The sequence below is a fragment of the Adiantum capillus-veneris genome, chromosome 4, assembly GCF_014529385.1.
Source record: "Adiantum capillus-veneris isolate H3 chromosome 4, ASM1452938v2, whole genome shotgun sequence".
Taxonomy (NCBI): domain Eukaryota; kingdom Viridiplantae; phylum Streptophyta; class Polypodiopsida; order Polypodiales; family Pteridaceae; genus Adiantum; species Adiantum capillus-veneris.
In genome coordinates this window covers 133,568,314-133,592,958 of record NC_140934.1, presented here as the reverse complement: position 1 = coordinate 133,592,958, position 24,645 = coordinate 133,568,314, and the positions used below count along the sequence as shown (strand labels likewise).

General features: G+C 46.7%; 1 protein-coding gene across 2 annotated transcripts in view; it reads right to left on the bottom strand.

The window, feature by feature from the left end:
* Nucleotides 1-297: 297 nt before the first annotated feature.
* The window catches only part of LOC147460006 (uncharacterized), a 58,827-nt gene continuing 34,479 nt past the window's right edge, over nt 298-24,645 (bottom strand). Inside the window, exons 2-4 of one of the 2 annotated variants that reach the window (XM_086511164.1) lie at nt 20,488-20,731; nt 20,273-20,397; nt 298-977 (exon numbers count right to left, since the gene is read on the bottom strand). In XM_086511164.1, coding sequence (XP_086367290.1) covers nt 876-977; nt 20,273-20,397; nt 20,488-20,731 — 471 coding nt within the window. In that variant the 3' untranslated portion in view covers nt 298-875. Of the gene's footprint in view, nt 978-1,455; nt 1,845-20,272; nt 20,398-20,487; nt 20,732-24,645 lie in introns of those variants that run through there. The other variant, XM_086511165.1, reaches the window with a different exon arrangement.

Genomic DNA, 24,645 nt, shown 5'->3' with positions numbered 1-24,645 from the left:
CTTGAAACACATTTAGTTAGCCTTATATGACCCCTCTCACGTGGTTGCTTTTCTTTGGAAATTCCAAAAGCTTCTCAACATAAATGCAAAATTGTTCATATGTTTCAAAATTGTAGACAATAAGATCATTTCGGCCCTAGTCATGGTCCACAGTTTCAGTATCCTTACATGAATTTTAAGCGTTCACTTCCTCTTCAAGTCTGCGAGACCGTCAAACAAAAAGTGTTCATGAATAAGTTTCGCTCAAAAACAACTGAACTTAGTTTTGTCAACTCTATAAGCTCAACTTCACAGCCATACGTGAAAATTTTAAATTTTCCATTAAAGCACTGCCCTTACTCCTGTGGATAACAAAACCTTTCTTCTTTCAAAATAGAGCAATAAGCCATAATTGGCCATTCATCGATCATACTACTTGTATTAAGACAAGAATGTCAAGCCACATTGCTCATGACAGAGTGCAAAGAACACAGGCGTTGTCCTTATGGACATGCGTTTCCACTTGATATGGACCCAGAGCCTGCCGTTACCACTCTCTCAGTTAGCATAACCTGAAAACTGAGGTCCTTTCAGCTTGTAGGAAAGCCAGCAAGGGGTTCAATATTGACAGATCTCCATTCAAATATTTCTGCGAGGTCGAAGGCCCTGTCTCAATACCATCAAGGACCCTCACCTAGTTCCTACTCCTAATACCTGACTGTAAGCCTATCAGGGCACCCTTATCTACAAACAGGGGCCATCAGGCCTCTACCACAAGCATTAGCCTATTCTGCTGTATCTTTGCTTGGAACTATATTGCCACAACTCATATAAGTCGTCAGCCAACCATGCCTCCTGTATGTCTACGAGAATGGTAGTTGTATGTTCAGGTTTAGCTATTTAGCCTCGACACGGGGTGTGAAAAAGACCTTTTTCAAGCTTGCCATGTATGTTAGGTAGATTGTCCACACGTAAGCAAACGAGTTGTTCACCAGTGGCTGCATTTCAAACACCCAACAAATCAAATCTCCAGATGATTTTGTTCATGCTTTAAATTTAAGAAAAGAACAGAAAGACCATGCTTTAAATTAAGGAAAAGAAGAGAAAGATCATAATCATATTGATCTTACATTTAGTGTCGAAGTAATGAAATAGTCGTAGTAACATTCTCTTGTTACTACAACTATTGGATTACTCCGACACTAAATGTAAGATCAATATGAGTCCTGATATTGTTGTAACTGCCACTACTGAATATTTCACACACAATTTGATATAAACTAACACCAAACAAGGTGACGACTCACGTTGGCATTCTAAAACAAAAGAATGAAATGAAGTCCTATATGAGGCTCTTAAATAAAGGAATTATTTTACAGCCTAATAATCAAAGAAGATGTCTAGTAATATGAGGCTCTTAAAGGCAGAGGATAGTATACAAACTAAAAAAAAAAGAAGATGCCAAATGTACACCTAACTCCTTTCTTCACTAAGGCTTGGTTTAGAAAGTCAAAAAGACTTATTAGTGAATTCTAATAAACAGCTGACCTTTTCTCCGCACGTGTGCGATCACATGTTTGTGTTGAGGAAAAAGAGGGCTTGGGACCCATTCATACTTCTTAAACCCTCGAAGGAAGGCAGACTATGAGTACATAGGGGAAAAGCCAAGAAAGCTGTACAGAAATTATAAGAGTATGATACAATCAATGGGAAATTTCAATCAAACATCTGGCTACACTACACCGACTTTAACTCTGACAGGTGCTCTTTTTGGCAACCAAGCAATATAGAGAGCTCATTAGTCCGTCGTCTTAAACCCTTGAAGGAAGGCAGACTACAAGCACATAGGCGAAAACCCAAAAAAGCTGCACAGAAACAAGAGTATGATACAATCAGTGGGAAATTTCAATCAAACATTTGGCTACCAAGCAATATAGAGAGCTCATTAGTCCATCGTCCTCTATTTCCACAACCTCAAGTACCATCAAAATCCATAAACATTTAAAGGAACTAGAAAACTATGGGACTTTGAATATTACATATCCTGGATCCATTACCTTAGCTGCATCTGATTAATGCCTAGAGAAGGATGCAAACCTCTTAGGATCCTACCAATGGGAGGAACCATAACGAGATAGATTGTGACCCCACTAACCTATGAATTGCATCATAAAACTGATGTGAGATAAATCCAAGCACCTCAAACCCACCCGTCTGATAGAAAAGAGCATCAAACCTGTCGTAGTCTCCAAAGGCTGATCAAGTAGTGTCTGGAATATAAAGCGCAGTATTGGCATGGTACCCAACCCCTCCAAAAGAGGACCCTATCATTGTGTATAATGCAAGAAGAACACATCTTCATGCAAGGGTCCACTCAGCTGCTCATCTGGGAGTCTCCACCGGGCCAAAGAATGGGGGCACAACATCAGCACAAGATGCCTAATGTGAGGGGAAACTAGGCAGTGGATAATGGTAGTCCTCAAAATTGACACCATTTGGGTGTTCTGAGGGGTTTCTTGAGTAGTAGAAATCAGCCACTTTTGAGAGAGAGAGAGAGAGAGAGAGCTCTGAAGCGCAGGAAACCCTAGCCGTACGGAGCCTTGCCCCACCCTAACCTTAACCGCAGGCCAGCCCTCTGTTGTGCTCTACTAGTGGATCCCGCCTGACGTGCAGAAACCCTGCAAAAATAGCCTGTCACTTCGCCGCTTGCACACCTACGCCTATGCCCGACATCCAGCGGCTTGGCATGCAGCTCACCCTGATTTTTCTCAGTTGAAGACGTTGCTGCTGCCCTCGTGCATCTCCCGCTGAAAACCCTCTGCTGAAGATGTTGCCACAAGTGCTGCAGGAGCCTCTGCCCACCTGTCTGAGTACTACCCACCCCTGCTTGTTACAAGCCACCGGATTTTCATCGGTGTTTGGGTGACCTTTACCCCGCAACACATGCAATGGTGTTGTCCCTCTCCAACTCTGCTCGCTGCCCTTCCTATCTTGGTTCATACTCGGACCCCCAAAGCAATAGGTTGTGTCGAAGGAATCCTCCACGCATTGTAGATGAAACCACTTGAAGGGGCTCCCCAGTCCTGGTCCAGCCATGCCTGCAGCGAACTCTGTAGGCAAAGGACCCTACATCAAGTCACGGTTGTTGGTCTTCGTGGAGATATAGAGGTTGCTCAACCTGAAGATTTTCCGATCTTGGCTGTTTCATGTGTTTACTTTCCTTTCTTCACCTCCCTCTTTTCCTTTTATGTTTCTGGTTTTTCAGCTTGCATCGCCTTGCTCCAGTTGTGTGTATGTGTGTGTGTGTGTGTGTGTGTGTTGGGGGGGGGGGGGGGGGGGGGGGGGGGGGGGGGGGGGGGTGTGCAAAGTTTGGTTTTGCTTGCTCTACTTTCCTTATGCTCTTTTAACCGACTGTTGGCTGGTGTGAGTGGATGTGGGTGAAGTCTGGTTTTAGAGCATAATTTGTTTGATTTCATTGGTTTCCTTATTTTCTCTTTCTTTCCTTGTCCTTCTTGTCTTCCTTGCTTCCTTTTGTTCTCCACTTTGGGTTGTTAGGGTTTGTTGTTTGTTGGTTTGTTCTTGTGCTCTCTTCTCGCTCGCTCTACCAGGTTGCTACATCAAGTTTCCAAACGGTGGTTGTCATCAGAGCCTCCTTCATTGTCTTCTTGGATTTCCCTTCCCAGCTTTGTCCTTCAAGAGCCATCTTCAGCAAGTGGATCGGTTTCTATATTGGCTGATAGCTCACTGTCAGCTCCAGTGATGTGCTTTGTTGCTCATCACAAGTACATAGCTGAAATACAAAGTATGCCCGAAGGCGAGTCTGACAAAACCATATACAACTAGCCACATGGGAAAAACTGAAGGGCCACGGGAAAGCTTTGGACCATTGGCCAGGGTCATGGATTAGAGTGACTGAAGCTGTATGGGGCTGTACCTCTTAGAGATACGTAGATTCAGAGAGACACCCCAGAGAGAGAGAGAGAGAGAGAGAGAGAGAGAGAGAGAGAGTTACCTCTCTCTGCTTGGTTCTGGAAGAGAGCCTGCGTGTGAACACAGCAGGTTTGGCTTTGGGTCCTTCGGTTGATGCCAGCTCTTTCCACAGCACGACAGTTCACTTGGGGGGCAGCTGCTTGTCCACTCTCACGAGCCCTGCACTAGAGTTTCAGCTATCCTCCACTAGCAAGATGATAGTGATACAGGAGGGTCGACCTGCACTCCAACCTGCTACAAAGCTTACCCCACATTGGGATCTTTTTCTCAAAAAAAAAAAAAAAGGGATCAAGGATTTCAAGCCGCTGTCTTTCTCAGAGGCAGTGCCATGCAATGGTGGATGTCTATAGCTACCAAGCCGCACACTCCGAGGACTTGGCAAGCTTTCAAGAAAAATTTTGCCCGAAGTTATATGGTTTCTGGCAACTTCTGGCAAAGTGGGGTATCTTGAAATGCTTGCAAATTACGACTTGAAATTTCTCGACATCTCTCATCAGGTGTCTCTTCCCGAGCTAAAAAACTTGGACGTCCAGTGGGATTGCCAGGTCTTGAGAATACCATCACCGCCACAAGAACATTGCTTGTCAAGGCTTGTTTCAACTATTCAAAAGCTTATGGACCATGCGGAGGACAGCTACAACCTTATGGAAAGTTGTTTGGGGCGGGGGGGGGGTGGGTGTCGGTGTGCAAAGTTTGGTTTTGCTTACTCTACTTTCCTTATGCTCTTTTAACCGACTGTTGGCTGGTGTGAGTGGATGTGGGTGAAGTCTGGTTTTAGAGCATAATTTGTTTGATTTCATTGGTTTCCTTATTTTCTCTTTCTTTCCTTGTCCTTCTTGTCTTCCTTGCTTCCTTTTGTTCTCCACTTTGGGTTGTTAGGGTTTGTTGTTTGTTGGTTTGTTCTTGTGCTCTCTTCTCGCTCGCTCTACCAGGTTGCTACATCAAGTTTCCAAACGGTGGTTGTCATCAAAGCCTCCTTCATTGTCTTCTTGGATTTCCCTTCCCAGCTTTGTCCTTCAAGAGCCATCTTCAGCAAGTGGATTGGTTTCTATATTGGCTGATAGCTCACTGTCAGCTCCAGTGATGTGCTTTGTTGCTCATCACAAGTACATAGCTGAAATACAAAGTATGCCCGAAGGCAAGTCTGACAAAACCATATACAACTAGCCACATGGGAAAAACTGAAGGGCCACGGGAAAGCTTTGGACCATTGGCCAGGGTCATGGATTAGAGTGACCAAAGCTGTATGGGGCTGTACCTCTTAGAGATACGTAGATTCAGAGAGACACCCCAGAGAGAGAGAGAGAGAGACAGAGTTACCTCTCTCTGCTTGGTTCTGGAAGAGAGCCTGCGTGTGAACACAGCAGGTTTGGCTTCGGGTCCTTCAGTTGATGCCAGCTCTTTCCACAGCACGATAGTTCACTTGGGGGGCAACTGCTTGTCCACTCTCACGGGCCCTACACTAGAGTTTCAGCTATCCTCCACTAGCAAGATGATAGTGATACAGGAGGATCGACCTGCACTCCAGCCTGCTACAAAGCTTACCCCACATTGGGATCTTTTTCTCAAAAAAAAAAAAAAGGGATCAAGGATTTCAAGCCGCTGTCTTTCTCAGAGGCAGTGCCATGCAATGGTGGATGTCTATAGCTACCAAGCCGCACACTCCGAGGACTTGGCAAGCTTTCAATAAAAATTTTGCCCGAAGTTATATGGTTTCTGGCAGCTTCTGGCAAAGTGGGGTATCTTGAAATGCTTGCAAATTACGACTTGAAATTTCTCGACATCTCTCATAAGGTGTCTCTTCCCGAGTTAAAAAACTTGGAGGTCTAGTGGCATTGCCAGGTCTTGGGAATACCATCACCGCCACAAGAACATTGCTTGTCGAGGCTTGTTTCAACTATTCAAGAGCTTATGGACCATGCGGCGGACAGCTACAACCTTATGGAAGAAATCTAACCCTAATCTTGGTGCAAGTTTCAGGATGGAAAGCCAGTCATCTTTTTGAGCTTGACTAATATCGAGATTGCTTTTTAAGTTTGAATTTTCTCTGAGAATCCGTTTGAGAACTTGTTTGGTGATCCTGTTTGGAGTTTGTTTGGAATGGATGGTATATGTTTTGAACTTGTCTGGTTTCAATGCTAGTTTTGGTATTGTCTGAACCTCAGGACAACGCAAACGGGATGTCTGGGGAGCGTTTCGTTGTATGCTTGAAACCTTGGAACGACGCAGACGGGATGTCTAGAGAGCGTTTTGTTGTATGCTGGAAAACCTTTGAACGACGCAGATGGGATGTCTGGGGAGTGTTTGGTTGTATGCTTGAACCTCCGAGCGACACAGGCTGCGATCAGGGGAGCGTTTGGTTGTACCACTCCTAGGAACTCATTACCCGAACCTTTTTAGTATATTTGCAGAGGGGGGGGGGGGGGGGGGGGGGGGGGGGGGTGGGGTGGGGGGGGGTGTAGTCGTTGAGTAGTTTCATACCGCAGACCCTCTGTCTTTGGGGAGTGCTCAACGGCGCTGTTTGTTGAGTCTTGTAACATGCATATGTGAGCATATTTGTTGCATTGTGATATGTCAACCACTAAATATTCCTTATTGGATGAGATACTTCTGGGAAACCAACGACCCAAGATATCAAGAGTTCCAATCTGGTATGCAGACTCCTTATTGGATAAGATTCTTCTGGGAAGTCAACGACCCAAGAAATCAAGAGCTCCGATTTGGAATGAGAAAATTGATTCTCCATCGGAATGACCTCGGAAATTTTTGAGCTAACTTGAGTTGTTTTGCAGATATGTTGTAATCACGTACAATTACTTTCTTTCAAGAAGGGGGGATGTCACAAATTGCTAATGTGTCAAGCCATTGAAGAACAAAGCCAACTTGCAAATCCTGGCCAAAAAGCTAAGTAAAGAAGCAGAAGCAACAGAAAAAGTGATCCACTTACAAAGTCTTGCCGAGTGGCCTATTTTTAAAGAAGAGTTCCCACCAACTTATGGGACCCCGTCCAATGGGGCCCAAGTGACATGAAGGCATTAGAAATAAAGCGAGTTGTGAAGGTGCACAGCGTGAGTATCGGCATTGTACCAAGTTCGAGAATATAAAGACGTATCGAAAGGGGCGCCAAGGATTAGGGCCAGTACTCTCTGGGGTGGAATTCCGCCACTCCGTGTCGCGTGTGCTCACTCTCTTTCAGTTCAATTGTTATTGAAGTGCTAAAATTCTATTCAGTCTGTCCTTTTCTATTGGCATGTGCTGCCCATCCCCGTGACACCTTTTGCAGTTGAAACGAATGCTAGGGATTATGCAATTGGTGCAACGCTGTATCAGGATGGATGTCCTGTTACGTTTGAAAGTAAGAAAATTTCTGACACTGAAATGCGTTATCCAACGTATGAAAAAGAGCTTTATATCCAGGTCCACACCTTGAGGAAGTGGCGGCACTATTTGTATGGCTCTACCTTTGTTGCATGGACAAATCATCATTTTTTGCGCTATGTCTATGATCAAGATGATCTCAGAGGCCGGAAGGCTAGCTAAGTTGAGCTTATGCAAGAGTTTAATTTTGAGATCCGTTACAGAAAAGGATCCAGCAATCGAGTTGCTGACGCACTCAACCGGATTCCTGAGGTTAATGCTTTGTTTATGGTTGAAATCTCGACGGATTTCTCTCTCCCCCCAAGGGTTGTGTCGGCCCAAGTGCGTCGTGCTGGAGAGATGAGACAGCAACAACATTCCATTAGAGGTGGACTACTGTTTAGAAATGGGAAAGTCTGTGTGCCGGAAGACGATGAGGTTCGACAAAGGATTTTGTTCAAATACCATGATGTTCCTAGCACTGGGCACCCAGGCATCCAGAGAACTTTAGCATTGGTTAAACGATATTTCTATTGGCCAAAGGTGCGCTCTTACATAGATAGCTATGTGAAGAGATGCACTCAGTGTCACGTCAATAAGACACATCGCCTTAAGAAAGTTGGCCTGCTACATCCATTAGAAATCCCTGATTCCAAGTGACGAGTATTTCTATGGATTATATTGTTGGTTTGCCAAATACTAGTCGTCGCAACGATGCCATTTGGGTTGTGATTGATCGACTCACAAAAATGGAAAGTTTATACCAACGAAGTCGACAATAAAAATCCATGAGTTGATTGTTTTATTTGTCGATCAGCTTTATACGCTATATGGTTAACCGGAGGATATCATCAGTGATTAAGACACCTAGTTCATTGCGCGATTTTGGCAAGATATGTTCGCTCACCTTCAAACGAAGTTGAGTATCTCCTCCTTTGATCATCCCAAGTCCGATGAAAAAACTGAAAGGATGGAGCAGACATTATAGGACATGTTGAGAGCTTATGTTTCACACCAGTCTGAATGGAAAAGGTACCTTCCACAATTAGATAGGGAGGCCACTCTACATTGCAATATGCTGTTTTGCCCCCCACATCTCATTATGCATCGCCCAACCCTACATGATATTGGATGAGGACATATGGGAGTTCTCTAGGGATGGAGATGTCATTCTTTTGGGAGACTTCAATGCCAGGACGAGCCAGTCTCAGACAGCTTTCCTCGATACCTCAAAGAAATGTTGAGAGAATTGGATGTCAGTGATATGGATCGGCCAAGTGTTCGCGGGATGAAGAGGACATTGGATATGGGGGATATCTGACAGATTTGGGCATTGTACATGGACTGTCCATCTTGAATAGCCTCCAGAGATTTCCAGCATCGAGTGGATTCACTTGTTTTCCTCATAGACAGTGGATTATGTTTTGGCTCAGCCTAGTTTTATACCCTCTATTTAGGAATTTACGGTCGGGCTCGCAATAGATCATGCTCTCCTCACGTTTACCGTCTCATTCCATTTCAGTACAACTCCACTGGCACCTACACATACTCGATACACTTTTACTTCAGAGACTGATTCTATCTACATAGATGGTATCTATAGATGCTTATGCACAGAGGATCCGGGGAGACCTTTAGGGGAGCTCTCTTATATATTGACAGAGACACTACAGGATGCAACAGCAGAGGCATACCCACACACTAAGCCTGGGCAACGACAACGTTCTAGGAGCACACCCCAAAATAACTGGTATGATGAGGAGTGCTCCCCCTCCTCTGTCTATCTGTCACCGTGAGGATCATTGGTGCATGGTCCGAAAAAGATGTCCCAGCCAAGATGCAAACTGACCCACAAATGCGGTCACGAGCGTAGAAGCGATCTATCCTAGATAGATTCACTCCTCCAACTCTACGATCAGAGCGACAGAAAGCCAAGCTGTCAGGGGGTCTCAACAAACCTAAATGCTGCCAAACACCAGAAACCCTCATAGTCATACATAGCCGCTCCCAAGCTGCCAGCTCAGCCTCGTGCACCGTGACATGGCCACCTCCAATCCGATCAGAGGGATCCTCCAACATGTTGAAGTCCCCCCCAACACACCACTGCTCTGCATGCGGCAAAGGATCCAGAACTCTGCCCGTGCATTTGCCACATTGGGCGCATAAATGTTCAGGAAACCCATGAGGTAACCCTGAACCTGCATAGTAATCCAGTAAGCTTTGCCTGGTACAACAATACCTCTGCCCACAATGGCCTGCTGCAAAGAATCCGCAATAGTCATACATACCCCTCCCTCGATGCCTCCAGGTCCAAATGCAGCTGACCAAAACGTCTCATAGCGACCACGCAAAATCTGATCACACAGTCTAATGCGGCTCTCACATAGATGATGCTCCTGTAGCATAAGAATATCAATCTCACCACCCATAAGGCATCGTTGAAGCTCCTGACGCAACAGACCCCTCTGACGCTAAAACTGGGGCCCCCTCCTAATGCCTGCACATTCCATGAGATGATCCTCATGGAGTCGGTGAGAGAAAACAGATGCTGCAAACAACAGAAGCCAACCTCACTATCTTTGAGGCCGGTTTGGATGGGGAGTGATCCGCATCCTAAGGACCTCTAGACGAGCGCGTCTGGAGTGACTGTCCCGCCCAAGCCCAAGCCGAGCGTGCAGCCCGTAAGGCTACATCCTCTGTCCAAGAATCCTCATGTACAAATACATAGCAAGGAGGACTCTGAGTGTCAGCAAACAAATGCACCACAATGAGCCTGCAACCAGCTGCATCCGGTGGCGTCACGCTAAACTTGGCAAGAGGCCAAAGTGTTTGTACCGGATCTTTCACCCTTAAGTCCCCTGTATGGTGTGATAACTCAGTAGCCTGAATTTGGAGCCAGTCAAAAACTGTGTGCAGGGTCCACTCTGTAGGATCCCTGCCGCATAGCGGGGAGGAAAAACCCACCGCTGTGTCCAAAGCCTCAATGCCTCGAGCTGCAAGAAAGAGGACGTGGACTTGAAAGCAAGCCTCCTCCAGGTCAAGAGAAGAGTCACCCAAGAACCGTGTGAAGGTATAGTCGAAGAAGTCCCAGCATCTACGAATGTCAAAGCTAGTCAAACCTCTAGGGACTGCTGCAAAAGGAGAAGTCTGCACCAGAAAAGGCGGCCTTAAATGGGGTTGTCCCTCCCGAGCCACACGGCTCGTAGCGAAAGCACTACCAAGAGATCCCCTCGCGGCAGACGCGTGTCCAGTCCCCTATGCATGAGGAGTGAAGGAGGGATCAAGAGATGAGGCTGTGGGCCCCACCGGGGAGAGAGGAGGGATGGGAGGCGGGGATGTGGGTGGGGGAGGGGGAGGAGGCGAGGGAGGCGGAGCGGCGGAGTCTGAGGGAGGAAGAGGTGGAGGCGGAGGATATGAAGTGGATGGGGCCTCCTCAGGCGGGTCTTGTTGAAGGGGGTCAAAACGGTTCCCTGTCGGAACCCAGTGCTGCTACTACAGGAGATCGGCCACCAGGGGGAACAGTGGAGCGAGCCCGTCCCTGTTGGCGTCGGCCAGGCACCGGCTACCAACCGTCAGTTGTCTGATCATTGGTCTCTATCGAGGTACCAGCATGTGCGTCCTGTGTATCTGGCTGCTGGGCATGCTCAGCCTTTGGAGACTGCCCATGCGCTGTGGGTCGAGATCTCTTGCGAGGACAGGCCTTTGCTAAATGGCCCATCTATCTGCAAATGAAACACTAATTTGGGAGACCCAAATACTCCACACTGTGTCTGATCCAACCACCACCCAAGGCAGTAGTATCACCTTCGGGAGGGAGTGTGTCTCAAACAAGAACCCGCACAGTAGGTAAACATGCGGCCTTGGCCACAACTGAAGCTACAGTGCGCGGAGACTCTAGAACTGCCCCGAACATGGAACCAATCCTGGGGAGAAGAGGGAGGTACTCTCGCCTCAGGCCTAGGAAGTAGACCGAAATAGGCAAGTCGGCCTCCTCCTCAAGCACATTTGTAGTAGGGTCAAAACCATGATGCCATCGTTTGAAGTAAGCTCAAGCTGCTCGGATGCCGAGCGGGCTCATCGAAATCACCTTGGCCGTCATCTCTGGAGACTCGAACTCTATCTGCTAGTACCCTCTCCCAAGGATCTGGACATCGGTGATCTTGCCCACATCGGAGAGAAGGCGGGCCTGAAGTAGATCTTGAATCTCGCCCCGATTGGGCCGAGTGCCAATGATCTTGCAGATAATTAAAGTGGCTTGCAAGCGTTCCACTTCGGCCATCAAGCTCGCTTGCTCTTCTGGCGAGAGAGCAAGTCAAAGGGTCGACTCGGCGGTATCCGGCGAGGCGGCTTCTGTAGAGTCCCTCTGAGGTGTGGAGCAGAAGCCGCCATTCTATGTCTGCTGCTAAATCGAGAAGGGCGGTGGTGATGACACTCACAGCAAGCTGCAACATAGTCTACCTACGAGCTGAGAACGTGACGCGAAGGGAGGATAAGGCAGGGAAAAAGGGGCAGGAGAGAGAGGAAGCGCGAGGCTGAGGCGGGCGGGCACGAGGCTGAGGCTAAGGTTGAGGGGGCGCAGGGCTGAGACGGGCTGCACCCTAAGGGAAGCTACGCACAGAGCAGGCAGCAACAGCACGCGCGTGGGCAGAGGGGATGCGAGGAGGAGAGGAGGCAGCTCTAGCGATGGTGAGGGTGGGGACCGTACAGCAGCAACGAGCTTCCTCGTTGTGATCCATTACAACCCTTCTTGCCATCACTCTTACACTCTTCTCTTGCTTCTTATTCCTCTCTTGAGCATGTAGTGGCATGAGCAGGCAGTGGCATGAGCCTACGCAAGTGACAGCAAGTAGAGCAGAGAGAGCGCGCACGTCCTTACGGGTAGCGAGCAACAAAATGCAGTGGACAAAGGACGCGCTACACAAGCAAGAAACGGGGGCGAGCTAGCAAAAAGGTTAGGCAAACAGGTCATGAGTGCACAGTAAAAGTTTTGCAGCAACGACAGTAGGGCTTGCCACGCATATCCTAAGCCACGCACAGTCTTCTATCACAATAACGATAACTTCGTCTATCGCGAGAAAGGGATTTTTCTCTCTAACTCTTCTATCGCAATAATTTCTTCTATCAGGTTTCCTCTCTCGATTGAGGGTAGTTCACGCGAGGCAAAGGTAGCACTCGTCAAGGCAATTGCAGTACGCACAGAGAAACTCAGTACACTAAGGGTGCCTGAGGATGGACCAACCAGTCGATGTCGGGGATGACAACATTTATGAAACCCCGCCTAAATCGAAAGCGACATTTAGGCGGAGAGAGAAAACTATCGCAAGGTTCTTTGAGAGCAGAGAAACTTTCTAGAGTCAAAGATGACTTAATTTATGAGAAGGTACAAGTGATGATTAAGATGGAGCTGAGCCTCTTGAGGGGTGACATTGAAAAAGAGATGTATGCAAATGCGGAAAGTTACAAAAAAGCTATGTATGCAAATACGAGGAAAGAATTAGACAAAGAGATGCTTAAAAAGCGTGTCGAGATGTATGCATCATTGAAGGCCGAAATGCAGATGATTACAAGGACAGAAGTGAATGTAATGAAATGTATGACGTAGAAAAGATTAGAGGATGCACTTGCTATGTTTGAATTTTGGAAATCAAAAATGGAAGAGCGCATGAATGAAAAGGATGCATTGATCGAAGCACTTCAGGGAGACCTAGCAACTTGCAAAAATACCCTCGCAAAGGCAAAGTTGGCAGAAAATCAACCCTCAATGATCAAGGCGCTCGAAAGCATTAAGGAGCAAGTGAAAACTCTACGAGAGGAGGAAGAGAAAAAGGCACGAACAACCTCTTCGTGGACGGAGCACCTATTCAAAACACAAGAGAAGGTTGATAAAGCTGAAAAGTGGATAGAGGACGCAAAGAAAGGAAAAGATAAGATGCTCGAAGCCACATCAACATCCACTATCATCAATATGACAATTGAGGAGGAAAAAAAGAGAGAGACTAGAGCCCTTTATGTGCATGTTGCAGGCCTCAAAGACACTGGAAAAGTAGAAGAAGTGCAAGGGCTCTTGAAGCGCATGGGTATTTCTGAACCCACACATAGGTGCTTGGAGAGTTGGCAAGAAGGGAAGTGATGAGAATGGAAGGCCCAAGGAAAGAGCACTCATTATACGTTTCCCTACACTGGAAGCTAGGAAGGAATTCTTGAAGAAGAGACCAACCACTCAAGCAAACTCGTATATTTTTGGGTGATGACCTCACTCTTAACACATGTAGCACACATGCAAGAGCTGATGCCAAAGATCAAGGTAGTGAGGGAGAAAGGAAAATTGCTTTCTACAGGGGAGGGATAGTAGTGGTGTTGGAAAAACGCACCGCATGACAGTGCGAGACCTATGGGACCAACCTTAAAATGACAGCATGGAATTGTAACGCATCAATGAAGCTAAATGTAGGCGCATTTGAGGATAGCTTGAAGGGAAGAGACATTATTTTTTACTTGGAAACGCATCAGACTCTTGGCAGCACATTACCTAGAGTGACAGGATACCGTTGGGAGACTACTTGTAGGCAAGAAGTGAGATCAACGCATAGAGGACGGGCACTAGGAGGTGTGGCAGTCCTATTCATGGAAGAGTTGCAACCCCTCATTCGTATTGTTCGGAGGGATGAGCAAGCTAAATATATGTGGGTCAGAGTGAGAGCAGAGACAGGGAGGCCACTCTACATTGCAATATGCTATTTTGCCCCCATCACATCTCATTATGCATCGCCCAAGGGGGAGTCACCCTACATGATATTGGATGAGGAGATATGAGAGTTCTCTAGGGATGGAGAGGTCATTCTTTTGGGAAACATGCCAGGACAGGCCAGTCTCAGACAGCTTTCTACGATACCTTAAAGAAATGTTGAGAGAATTGGATGTCAGTGACATGGGATTGGCCAGGTGTTCGAAGGATGAAGAGTACATTGGATATGGGGGATACCTGACAGATTTGGGGACTGCACATGGACTGGTCATCTTGAATGGCCTCCACAGATTTTCATCGTCGAGTGGGTTCACTTGCTTTCCTCATAGACATGGGGCCAGCACAATGGATTATGTTTTGGCTCAGCCCAATTTCATACCTCTATTCAGGACTTTACAGTCGAGCCTGGGCCTATTGGTGTAGCAGTAGATCATGCTCTCCTCACGTTCACCGTCTCATTCCAATTCAACACAACTCGACTGGCACAAACACCTACACATACCCGATACACTCTTACTTCAAAGACTGATTCTGTCTACAAAGATGGTATCTACATACGCTTATGCACAGAGGATCCCGGGAGACCTCTAGGGGAGCTCACTTATATATTAACAGAGACACTACAAGATGCAACAGCAGAGGAAAACCCCCATACTGAGCCGGCAGCGCCGACGTTCTAAGAGCACACCCCAAAATAGCTGGTATGATGAGTGCAGAGAGACGAGAGCCCGACTTCAGAGGGAGGTACTTCTAGGTGTCATTACTCACAGGCAGTCATGGATTTCTTCTCGGCGTTTGGTACGACGAAAGAAGAGGGCGTTTCTAGCTCGGCTAGAGCAGGATTTATATCGGTTGTTTTTGAGCCAGGATTCAGGCGAGGCATGGCGACTCTTCCATGAGCACTCCCCCCCACTGGTCATCACTTCTACGGAGGTATGGGGTCAATATGCATCATCTCTCTACACCGTCTCAGGGGAGCCACCTCTTCCAAATCCACCAGAGCCATGCCCACACACATGTGCTTTCTTTACCGCCGAATGGTAAAGAAAGCCATTGACAGGATGAAGACTAGGAGAGAATATGATCACGATGAGCAGAGCATTTTATACATGCCAGAGATTTGCTTACAGAGCTTCTAACAGTAATGTTCAACTATGCCATGTGCGACGGCCTACCTGATACTTGGAGTTTGTCTAGGATTGTACCTATCTTCAAGTCAGGGGACCTTATAGAGCTTGGGAACTACCGCACTATCATGATTGGACACACATTGGCACGGTTGTACGCATCCATCCTTGAGCAGCAGTTGAGTAGATGGGCAGAGAGAGGGGGTGTACGGGCAGTAGGTCAGACAGGTTTCAGGAGAGGTTTTTTTAATCTTGATCATATTCTAACACTCAGAGCCATTATTGAGGGGAGATCATGTGGGAGACGGCTCTATTGTTGTTTGTGGACTTCCGCAAAGCCTTCGATACAGTGCCCAGAGCTAGATTGATGCGCAGACTGCAAGAGATGGGGATTCCAAAAGAGTTGGATTTGGCAGATCATAGCTCTATACAAGTAAGCAGTGGGGCATGTACGCACTCCAGAGGGGATTTCTGATTTGGTTCACTCTACAATTGGGGTGAAACAGGGCTGCGCGCTATCTCCCACACTATTTGGCATGTATGTGGATGAGGTTGCTGACTACATTGAGAGGGATGGTGATAGAGGAGCTCAATTGGCAAGGACATGGATCCCACTATTGTTATTTGCTGAAGATATTGTGCTGATTTCCGACTCCCTGGAGGGGATGCGGTGTCATTTAGATGTACAAGAGTTGGACACGAAGATGGATTTCTATAGAGAGCATCTCCTCCAGCAAACAGAGGATGGATATGTGATGACACTCATTTATCCTATGGGATACGATGTGCTGTTGGTCAGATGCGCACATCATTGCATCAGCTAGAGATTGAGATTGGCAAATTTAGGAGAGTACCAGCAAAAGCCAGGATATGCCAGTTATGTCATATAGAGCCAGAGACAGAGTTACATCACATTTGTCATTGTCCGATATACTATGAGATACGAGGGCGCTTTCACTGTCTAATCAGAGAGGGCTTTGGACCGTTGGCTAGAGTCATGAGATATCAGGATCAGAGATGCCTCTAGTTGTTTTTGCCAGAGTTGCGCAGACACAGGGAAAGTCCCTTGAGGAGACCACGTAGTGGGAGACATTCACAAAGGGAAATCACTGACTTGTTTAGAGTAGGGACTCAGCAACTGGATGAGCATGCTTCACAGTAGACTTCAGAGCCCACTTCTACCAGAGGTATATTAGTGAACAGAGCCACTGAGCTCGGGAGAGCTAGACACCCACACCTATGGGGCGACCACAACATCAACAGAGGCTCCACCAAAGAATCGGGACTATTCTAGCACAAGATGGGAAACGCCCAGTACGACTATTTACAGAGGCGGACATTGACGAAGCTCTTCAGCGGCCGATGCAATACTTTCTCAGACAACGCCCTATGCCAGGAATCCTCGGGCATGGATGATGATGATGATGATTTCAGTCTGACGATTTTAGTCTTTCACTTTACTTCATTTTATTTTTGTACCCAGACATTGGATTAGATCCACAAGGATTGTATCAATTTGGTCTCATAAGTCATTTTGGCCTTTTGAAGATGTTTAATATAACATTTCATTTCATCTCATTTCATATCTCTCTCTCTCTCTCTCTCTCTCTCTCTCTCTCTCTCTCTCTCTCTCTCATGGGGGGACATGGAGAAGCCTCTGGTCTCTATGATCTCGCGGCTCATTAGAGCCAAGGCCTCAGTACCACGTGCTATTGTTCGAGCAGAGCTAGCTGCCCCCCCACTAGTGGTGGAGACACTCACCAGATCGGTCTCCTTCATACACCGCATGTGGGAACTTCCCAGAGACAGATATGCTCGCCTTGCACTTGAGTCCTCTCGACAGTTAGCCATGCAGGGAGATACAGCATGCTGGTATGGGGAGATGACATCATGGTTTCAGGCGCATGGGTTCAGCATAGACAGATTGCCTCCCTTCCAGTACTCACTGGATGCACCCTCTCTGACTCTTACACAGTCCGAGATCACCAAGCTCATCCGCCAGGACTTGACTCAGCTAGACACCAGGAGGACATGGATACAGCCAGCACAGGAGCTGGGCACGAAGATGGCTTTCTACAGAGAGCATCTCCTCCAGCTTACGGTTGATGGCTTTGTGACGAGGCCAAGATACATGGACACCCACTTGTCTCATGGGATACGATGTGCTATCAGCCAGATACGTACATCTTCACACCAGCTGCGGATCGAGACTGGGAGATACAGTAGAGTACCAGCAGAGGCCAGGACATGCCCCCTGTGTGACATCGAGCCTGAGACAGAGTTGCACTACACATGCCACTGCCCCGTCTACTATGAGATACGAGGCCGCTTCCATTGCTTGTTCAGAGAGGGCTTTGGACCATTCTCCAGAGTCATGCAGTACGAGGATCAGAGATGCTTGGGCTTGTTTTTGCTCGAGCTACGCAGACACAGAGAGAGCCTGATGAGAGGAGAGGCTAGCCAGTCCCAGAGACAGATCACAGATTTCTTTAGAGCTGTCACTGGACACCCGGAGGAGTTACTACCACAGCAGAGCTTGTCGTCCCACACCAGAGGCACACTGATCGACCGAGCGACTGAGCTTGGAAGATCCAGACGCCCACGACTGCGGAGGACTACACACCATCGACGGAGGCTGCATCAGAGGATTCGGATCACTTTGGCTCGACATGCACGACACCCGGTCAGACTACTGACCATGGAGGAGATTGATGAGATCCGCCAACGACCGATGCTGGATCTCTTGTGATCTAGATATCCCAGCTAGCTGCTGTTCACACCTAGTAGTTTAGGATTCCATAGTATTTTATTGTGGCATTTGTCATTTCATTTTTGTCATTGTTGTCATCTTGTTACTTTGACTCTGACTTTGTATCAAATCCACCACATTGTAACTTTCTGGTCTCATAGGTCACTTTGGCCTTTTGAAGACGTTAATATAACATTTCTAACATTTCTCTCTCTCTCTCTCTCTCTCTCTCTCTCTCTCTCTCTCTCTCTCTCTCTCTCTCTCTCTCTCTCTCTCTCTCTCTCTCTCTCTCTCTCTTTTTTTGGCACAAAAAGTGGCTGTATACTGTGTCCAAAGAGACCATTGGGGATGCTCAAAGGCCTATCACCTAGAGGATGTACAAGACGAGAAGTACAATGCGAGTGGTATATGTACATCAAGGTGGCATGTATGAAGAATACAAAATGAACCATGGGGGGGTGCATAGTGCCATGTGATGTGTCCATGGTCCACTCAAGAGGACTGAAGATTTCGCCCATGTCCTCGGGAAATAATATCTACGCCTCTCCACGGCCTTGGAGGAGCCGGCTCAAGTATCCCACTAGCTGTAAAGAGTATGCAATAGCTCAATCCAATATTGACAACGGCCGCAAGTTCATTATGACACAGTTATATTGCCTAAAGAGGAGGGAGGTTTAGGGATTATTGATCCAAAGATGCAGAGCAAGACATTGCTTTCTGAGCTCATAGTACACGAATTCTTGGGGCTGAGCTGTTACAATTTGCTGACGTGTCAGAACAGAGCCAACCAACAGATCCTAGCCGCGGGGCCTAAACCCTAAGAAGAAGCAACAGAAGAAGTAAAAGTTCCACCAACCTTTGGGACCCCGTCCAAAGGGGCCCAGAGGACCTAAAGGCATTAAAATGATGCAGGACCACACTCACACACTCACCTACATAAAGGCTAATGATGTGGTAAAGCTGTACGGAATCCCGAATTTCACGCTGATATGCTGACGTGGAAATTGTGCGGATTTCTGCCGACAGTGCCACGTGCGAGTTGTACGGATTTCCGCAAAACGCGCTGCTTGCTTTCGGGCGCCAGCTTTTGAGCCAGTTGCTTTTGAGTTTCAAGCTTTCCATGTAACTGCTTTTCATGGCCAAGGGCCTTTAAATATGAGCCAAGGGCTCATTCTCTGGCATACTCCGCGAGAGGTGCAGAGGATGGAGTACCGGCGTTGTGTAGAGTTCAAGTAATATAAAGAAATACCGAAAGGGGCGCCAAGGTTTGGGGACGGAGCTCTCTCGGGGTGGAACTCCGCCACTCCCCGTCTCATGTCGTGCATCTCTTTTTGTTCAGTTGTTATTTGGACTGCTTAAAGTTGTTCAATCTATTCTTTTTCGTTGGCACATGGTGCCCGTCTCGTGACATGAGCTTTGGAAGCAATTATACCATGCTTTGTCACGTGCCTCTCCTCTTTTCGGGTCTGTGGACAGCAATGGCGCTTGGCGCTCAACCATCTGATTTATTTTAACAGATGCACCTTTGGATATGTCTCATTGCTAGGTCAAAACAGCATTACACGAAGACAGAGAGGCAGAGACATAGACCCAGAACGCACCGATGAGTACCAACACCAATGCATCAATGTTAGATACCACGGTAAGAGCAGGAGCCATGGTTGCAAATAGGTGAGTAATTTTATTAAGTGCTCAGGCTAACCACAGGGGAGAATGGTCTAATCAAATTTTAATGCCTATGCTGACTATACGTAGACAAAGCGGGTGTAGGTCTCCTCCCAGGATCTATGATACATCCAGCAAAGAAAATGACTTCTACTCCTAGGATTAACTCTCCGAGGTAAGAATGAGGAGAGCTGAGTCTAGTCCGAAAGAAAGGAGCTCAATGAGATCGAGGAAAGGTACACATCTTAAGTTTTTGCTCTTGCAAAGCAACCATACCATCTCTTAAGACTACACACATGAATTACTGGGTGAATGGGAAGGCAGTTTCAGTCTGTAGGCCACATCATTAAGCCTTTTTGTTATCTTCCAATGTCCATAATAGCTGAAAGCTGTGGCACTTTCGAATGGATAAGGAGGTAGAATTCAAAAGCACTTCGAGAAACACTAGCTCTCCCTCTTTTAAAATTTCTTCCCTGATCACCATACATTCAGCCCACAGATGCTCAGATAATAGACGTGGGGGTCTCTTCATTCATTTCATTCAGTCCCTACGATGCTGACAATGAAAAATTCCAATAGAAACACATGTTTGAGCAGAGTACTGTAAGCTTAGTGTAATTGATGAGTTCAAGGCCTGACAGAAACAAGCCAAAGAGCTACCTGAAGATGGACTGGGACATATCGATACGTCAAAAAATCACAAAGCGGCCAATACATGAGCCCATTTTTCAATGCAGGAAATAGGTCCCGTTTAAGACGGGATATGACCTCTGGTGTGGTTTCACCTGTATGACAATCGACATCATAATTCAGTCATGTAAAAAAGTAGCCTTCCTTTTGAAGATTACATATTCAAAAACCATCGCCATGTATACCTTGAAGGTAAGCATTAAGGGAGAAAAATATAGTATTGAAGATTGGACCATATACTGTTTGGCCAAGAGCCATCTTTTTTAAGGTGCTTGCAACATCTCTGCTTGGAAATGTTGTAGACATCAAATTAAACCAGAAGTGCAGTGTAGGCCCTGATAAAAACAAGCCTGCTGCCAGCATGCGGAAACTCCTCGGAAAGTCCCAATGCAGTGCATCTTCCTTACTTGCCAAAGCGATTTTAATCCCCTGAAACAACAATGTATGCTTGAGCACTTGAAAGTGCACACAATAATGGGCTCCAAGATAGCAAAAGAACAAAACATCTGAAAGAAGCAAAAACCAAGTTCTTGTTTCAACTTACCCATCATTTAGGCATTGACCATGTTTGTGACACTTAAGTGACAAGGCAAAATCTCACTCAATGATAGCAAGCCATCCCAAAGCAAGGACTACATAGCATGGACTAATATTAAAAGTGACAAGTTTCTTCGTGATACAAAGCTTGGCTTATAAGCGCAACATGGAACATAAAATAAGGCTTCCTTTGTTTCTGATGTGTCTAAAAACTAGTAAAAGTTCTGGACTCGCCTATGAAGGTAGAAAGAAAAATAAAGTAAAATCTGTGGAAGGCCCAAGTGGTTTACGATACCAGATATGAAGCAACAATTGTAAATGTGTCTCAGAAAGTACAAACAAAAACAAAATCATGAATCCAAAAATGGAAGCACAAATGTTACATAGTACCTAGAAAAAACGAGCAGTTTGCTAATCTACATCTGTTCGTGTCAGTATCCATCTCAGGGGACTGTACATGAGACATGGTTTACTAATGCTGGCAAGCACCTCTTCTAACCGGTAATGATTGCCTTGAGCTGTGCATGGTTGGGAGGTCATGATCACGGCCTTGAGCAGCATGAGCCCCTCGAGACCCGTGCAGCACAGTGCCATCACTCTCCCCAACATAACTACTCTCAAAGGTGGCTTGTAAATAATGATGCCGGTCATGGGGAGGCCGCAGCAGCTGCAAAGTGGACATGGTGTCGGCTCTGGAGAAATAATTCTTTACTCATAAGCAGAACGGCACCCAATGACCTCTTTCACATCTCTCACGAGACTATCCCAATGACATTTGAGCTCCAGCAAGGGTACCTTTGAACCTCAAACTCCATCACGTGTCGAAGCGGTCCGCTACCGGCAGAGCAATTTGGGCAGGCCATCTTAACTTCATTGCAATTACCAAATACAATGAGAGAGGTATGTTTCCAGATACTGGGGCGCGTCGCGGAGAAGCATTGATGGCATTACTCAAGCCATTTTAGTTCAGAGGTAGTGGGGGGTCAAACCATATCCTCTTTGTATCATGCTTCACAATGTCCAAACTCCATGCTAATCACATTGTTTACCAAGGGCCCCCCACACAATTGCCGATGTGGTATTTTCTTTTGATTGCGTAAATGGAATGTACACACATGCGATACCTCAAGTGCAGACTCTACTGACTCGAATGGTGAATGTCGCCGCGGTAACTTCTCTAGACGAGGCACCTCCGGGGCTGATTTGATGCACCTTTGGATCCTTCTCGATGTGGGATTGTGGATGGCCACCAAGGGGAAGATCTGGGGCTGAATTTCTCTCCCGATGTGAGAGGAATGAAGAGCTGAAAACGCAGACCTCTACGATGACGATGATAGACAACAATGGGAGCACTAGATGACAGCGAGGGAATGGCCGAGGAGAAGCTCGATGGGCTGGTACCTGTGGGGGATTAGCAATTAGCTAATCCGGTTGTTGTACAGAAGGCTCTTGCCTTGGCAAACGCGCATAGAACCCCCAGAACTGTACATGGTCATCTGAGAAGCCCAACTAGTGGGGCATTACCATATGTGCCAAAGGGTAGAGAGAGATACATGAGCGAGTTATCACGTTGCACAAGACAAGGGCGAAGGCAAGCTTTCCATTAAAGCTGTGATCACCTACACCCACTACTCACCCACACACTGTAACGCACTTGGAGAGTAAAAATCAGCCCCCTCTTGAAATGGGCACCCCCTCTAGCTGATGCTTCTGGCAAATTGCTACAGAGCAGCCATGTGTCCAGTTTGCCTTTGTAGAGTTATTCCTAGTACCCACTGAGTTATAAGTGTAATGAGGGGGCTTAATGACTTTGAATTGAGCCTAGACACCCTTTTACTGCTCCGATTCTAGTGTCGACTGGCCCGACCATCTCTAGCGACCTGCCCTTCCCAACTACGGGTGAAACTCTCAGCCGTCAGCCGTTTCACACTGCCCACGCAATGTCTCGCCATTTGTTACTTCAAAAAGAGGGTTCCAAAAATTAAATAAACATCATCGGAAAGAAACCAACAACTAAGGTTCGCAGTTGCCACGTCCTCATGACAGTAATTAGCAATTGCCACATCCTCGTGAAATACCCCCCTCTTGAAATCACAAACGTCCTCGATTGCATGGCATATATACATGCCATTGATGATCTTGTGTTGTTAGCATGCTTTTATCATCGCAGGTACCCGCAAGAAAGGTCATAACACATAGATACAAATGACTTAATGAGACCTTCATACTTTTGTCATTTCCATCTATGATAGAAGTGAGCATAATACCTTTAACACTTGACGAGCGATACACACTTTTGTTGCACTAAATCCGTATGTACATTTCATGTGCTAACTCCATCATTACCCCTCCTTTTCACACGTTGGGTTGGGACATACGTAGGCTATAACGCAAAGGCCTCAAGGTAAAGCTACAATACATTTGGTGACTCTGACAGTTCAAGCTCTTCCATCCACTTTGCATCCATAGGTGGATAGTTTTTGAACTTCACCAAATAGCATCTTGCAACTTGTCCCTTAACTTTTCTTTCTTTATGTGCCAAAATCTGCTCAAGTACCAAGATCTCATCAAGTTCATTGACTTCTGGCTGATCTTCTTGTGGCATATCTTCTGGCACATCACCCACAAAGGTGTGAGAGTGAGCAGCAAAAAGAGTGTGAGCCACGTGCGCCGAAAACACTGAGGGGGAGAGAGAGAGAGAGAGAGAGAGAGAGAGAGAGAGAGAGAGAGAGAGAGAGCACAAGTGCTCTGCAAATGATACTCTCAATACACAATTTGAATGACTCCAAGACCCTAAGCATTCTTTTTATAGAATCTTAGGTTGAGGTAGGGCGAAAATGTGTAACTGGTGCAAAAAACATAAAAGCCCAAAAATGGCTAAAAATGTGTGCACCTAGCCAGACCCAAAAAATGACCAGCCGGACACGTGCTAAAAGTGTCCGCCCATGCAATCTACATGATGTGCGATGGGTGGCCAACCCGGGACAATCACTAGCCGTACAAAATGGCGAAGCAACTGTGGTGTAACTATAACACCCCCTCTCAGCACCGGATGTTGAGACAACACAGAGGAGTCGAAGGTGAGAAGCCAAAGTCCGTTGAGGTACAGCCTTCGTGAAGATGTCTGCTACATTGTCCACTGTAGGAACATACTCCAAATGAAGATCTCCAGCCAAAACCCCCTCCCGAACATAGTGGTACTGCACCTCAATGTGCTTTGTCCAAGCGTGAAAGATAAGGTTCTTGGCAATAGCAATGCAACTCTGATTGTCGCACAAAAGACAAGTCGTAGCAGTCTGGGGAAAACACAACTCTCCCAATAATCTGCGTAGCCATATGGCCTCACAAGCAACATAGCAAGCTGCTCTGTACTCCGCCTCTGTAGAAGATAGCGCAACGGTGGGTTGCCGCTAGCCAAGTGTGAAAACTACTCTTGTAGTAGAGCGCCAAGTATCTGGATTTCTTGCCCAATCTGAATCGCACCAACCAAGTAAGGTGCAACCCTTGGAGCGACCATAGAACATACCATGGTCCAAGGTGCCGCTGATGTACCGCAACGTACGCAGTACACACTGCCAATGTCGCTGACGAGGTCGGGTGTTGAAGGAACTGAGGACGAAAACTGTGTAACAGATGTCTGGTCGGTAATAAGTCAACCATACAAGGCAGCCAACAACATTCCTGCACTGCTCCAAGTCAATCCGTGGGGAAGGATCATGAAGTGATACGTTCTCTCCAGGCTCAAGAGGAGTGTCAATCGGTCTGCAGCCTGTCATATGGAATCTCTCCAGGATAGCATTCGCATA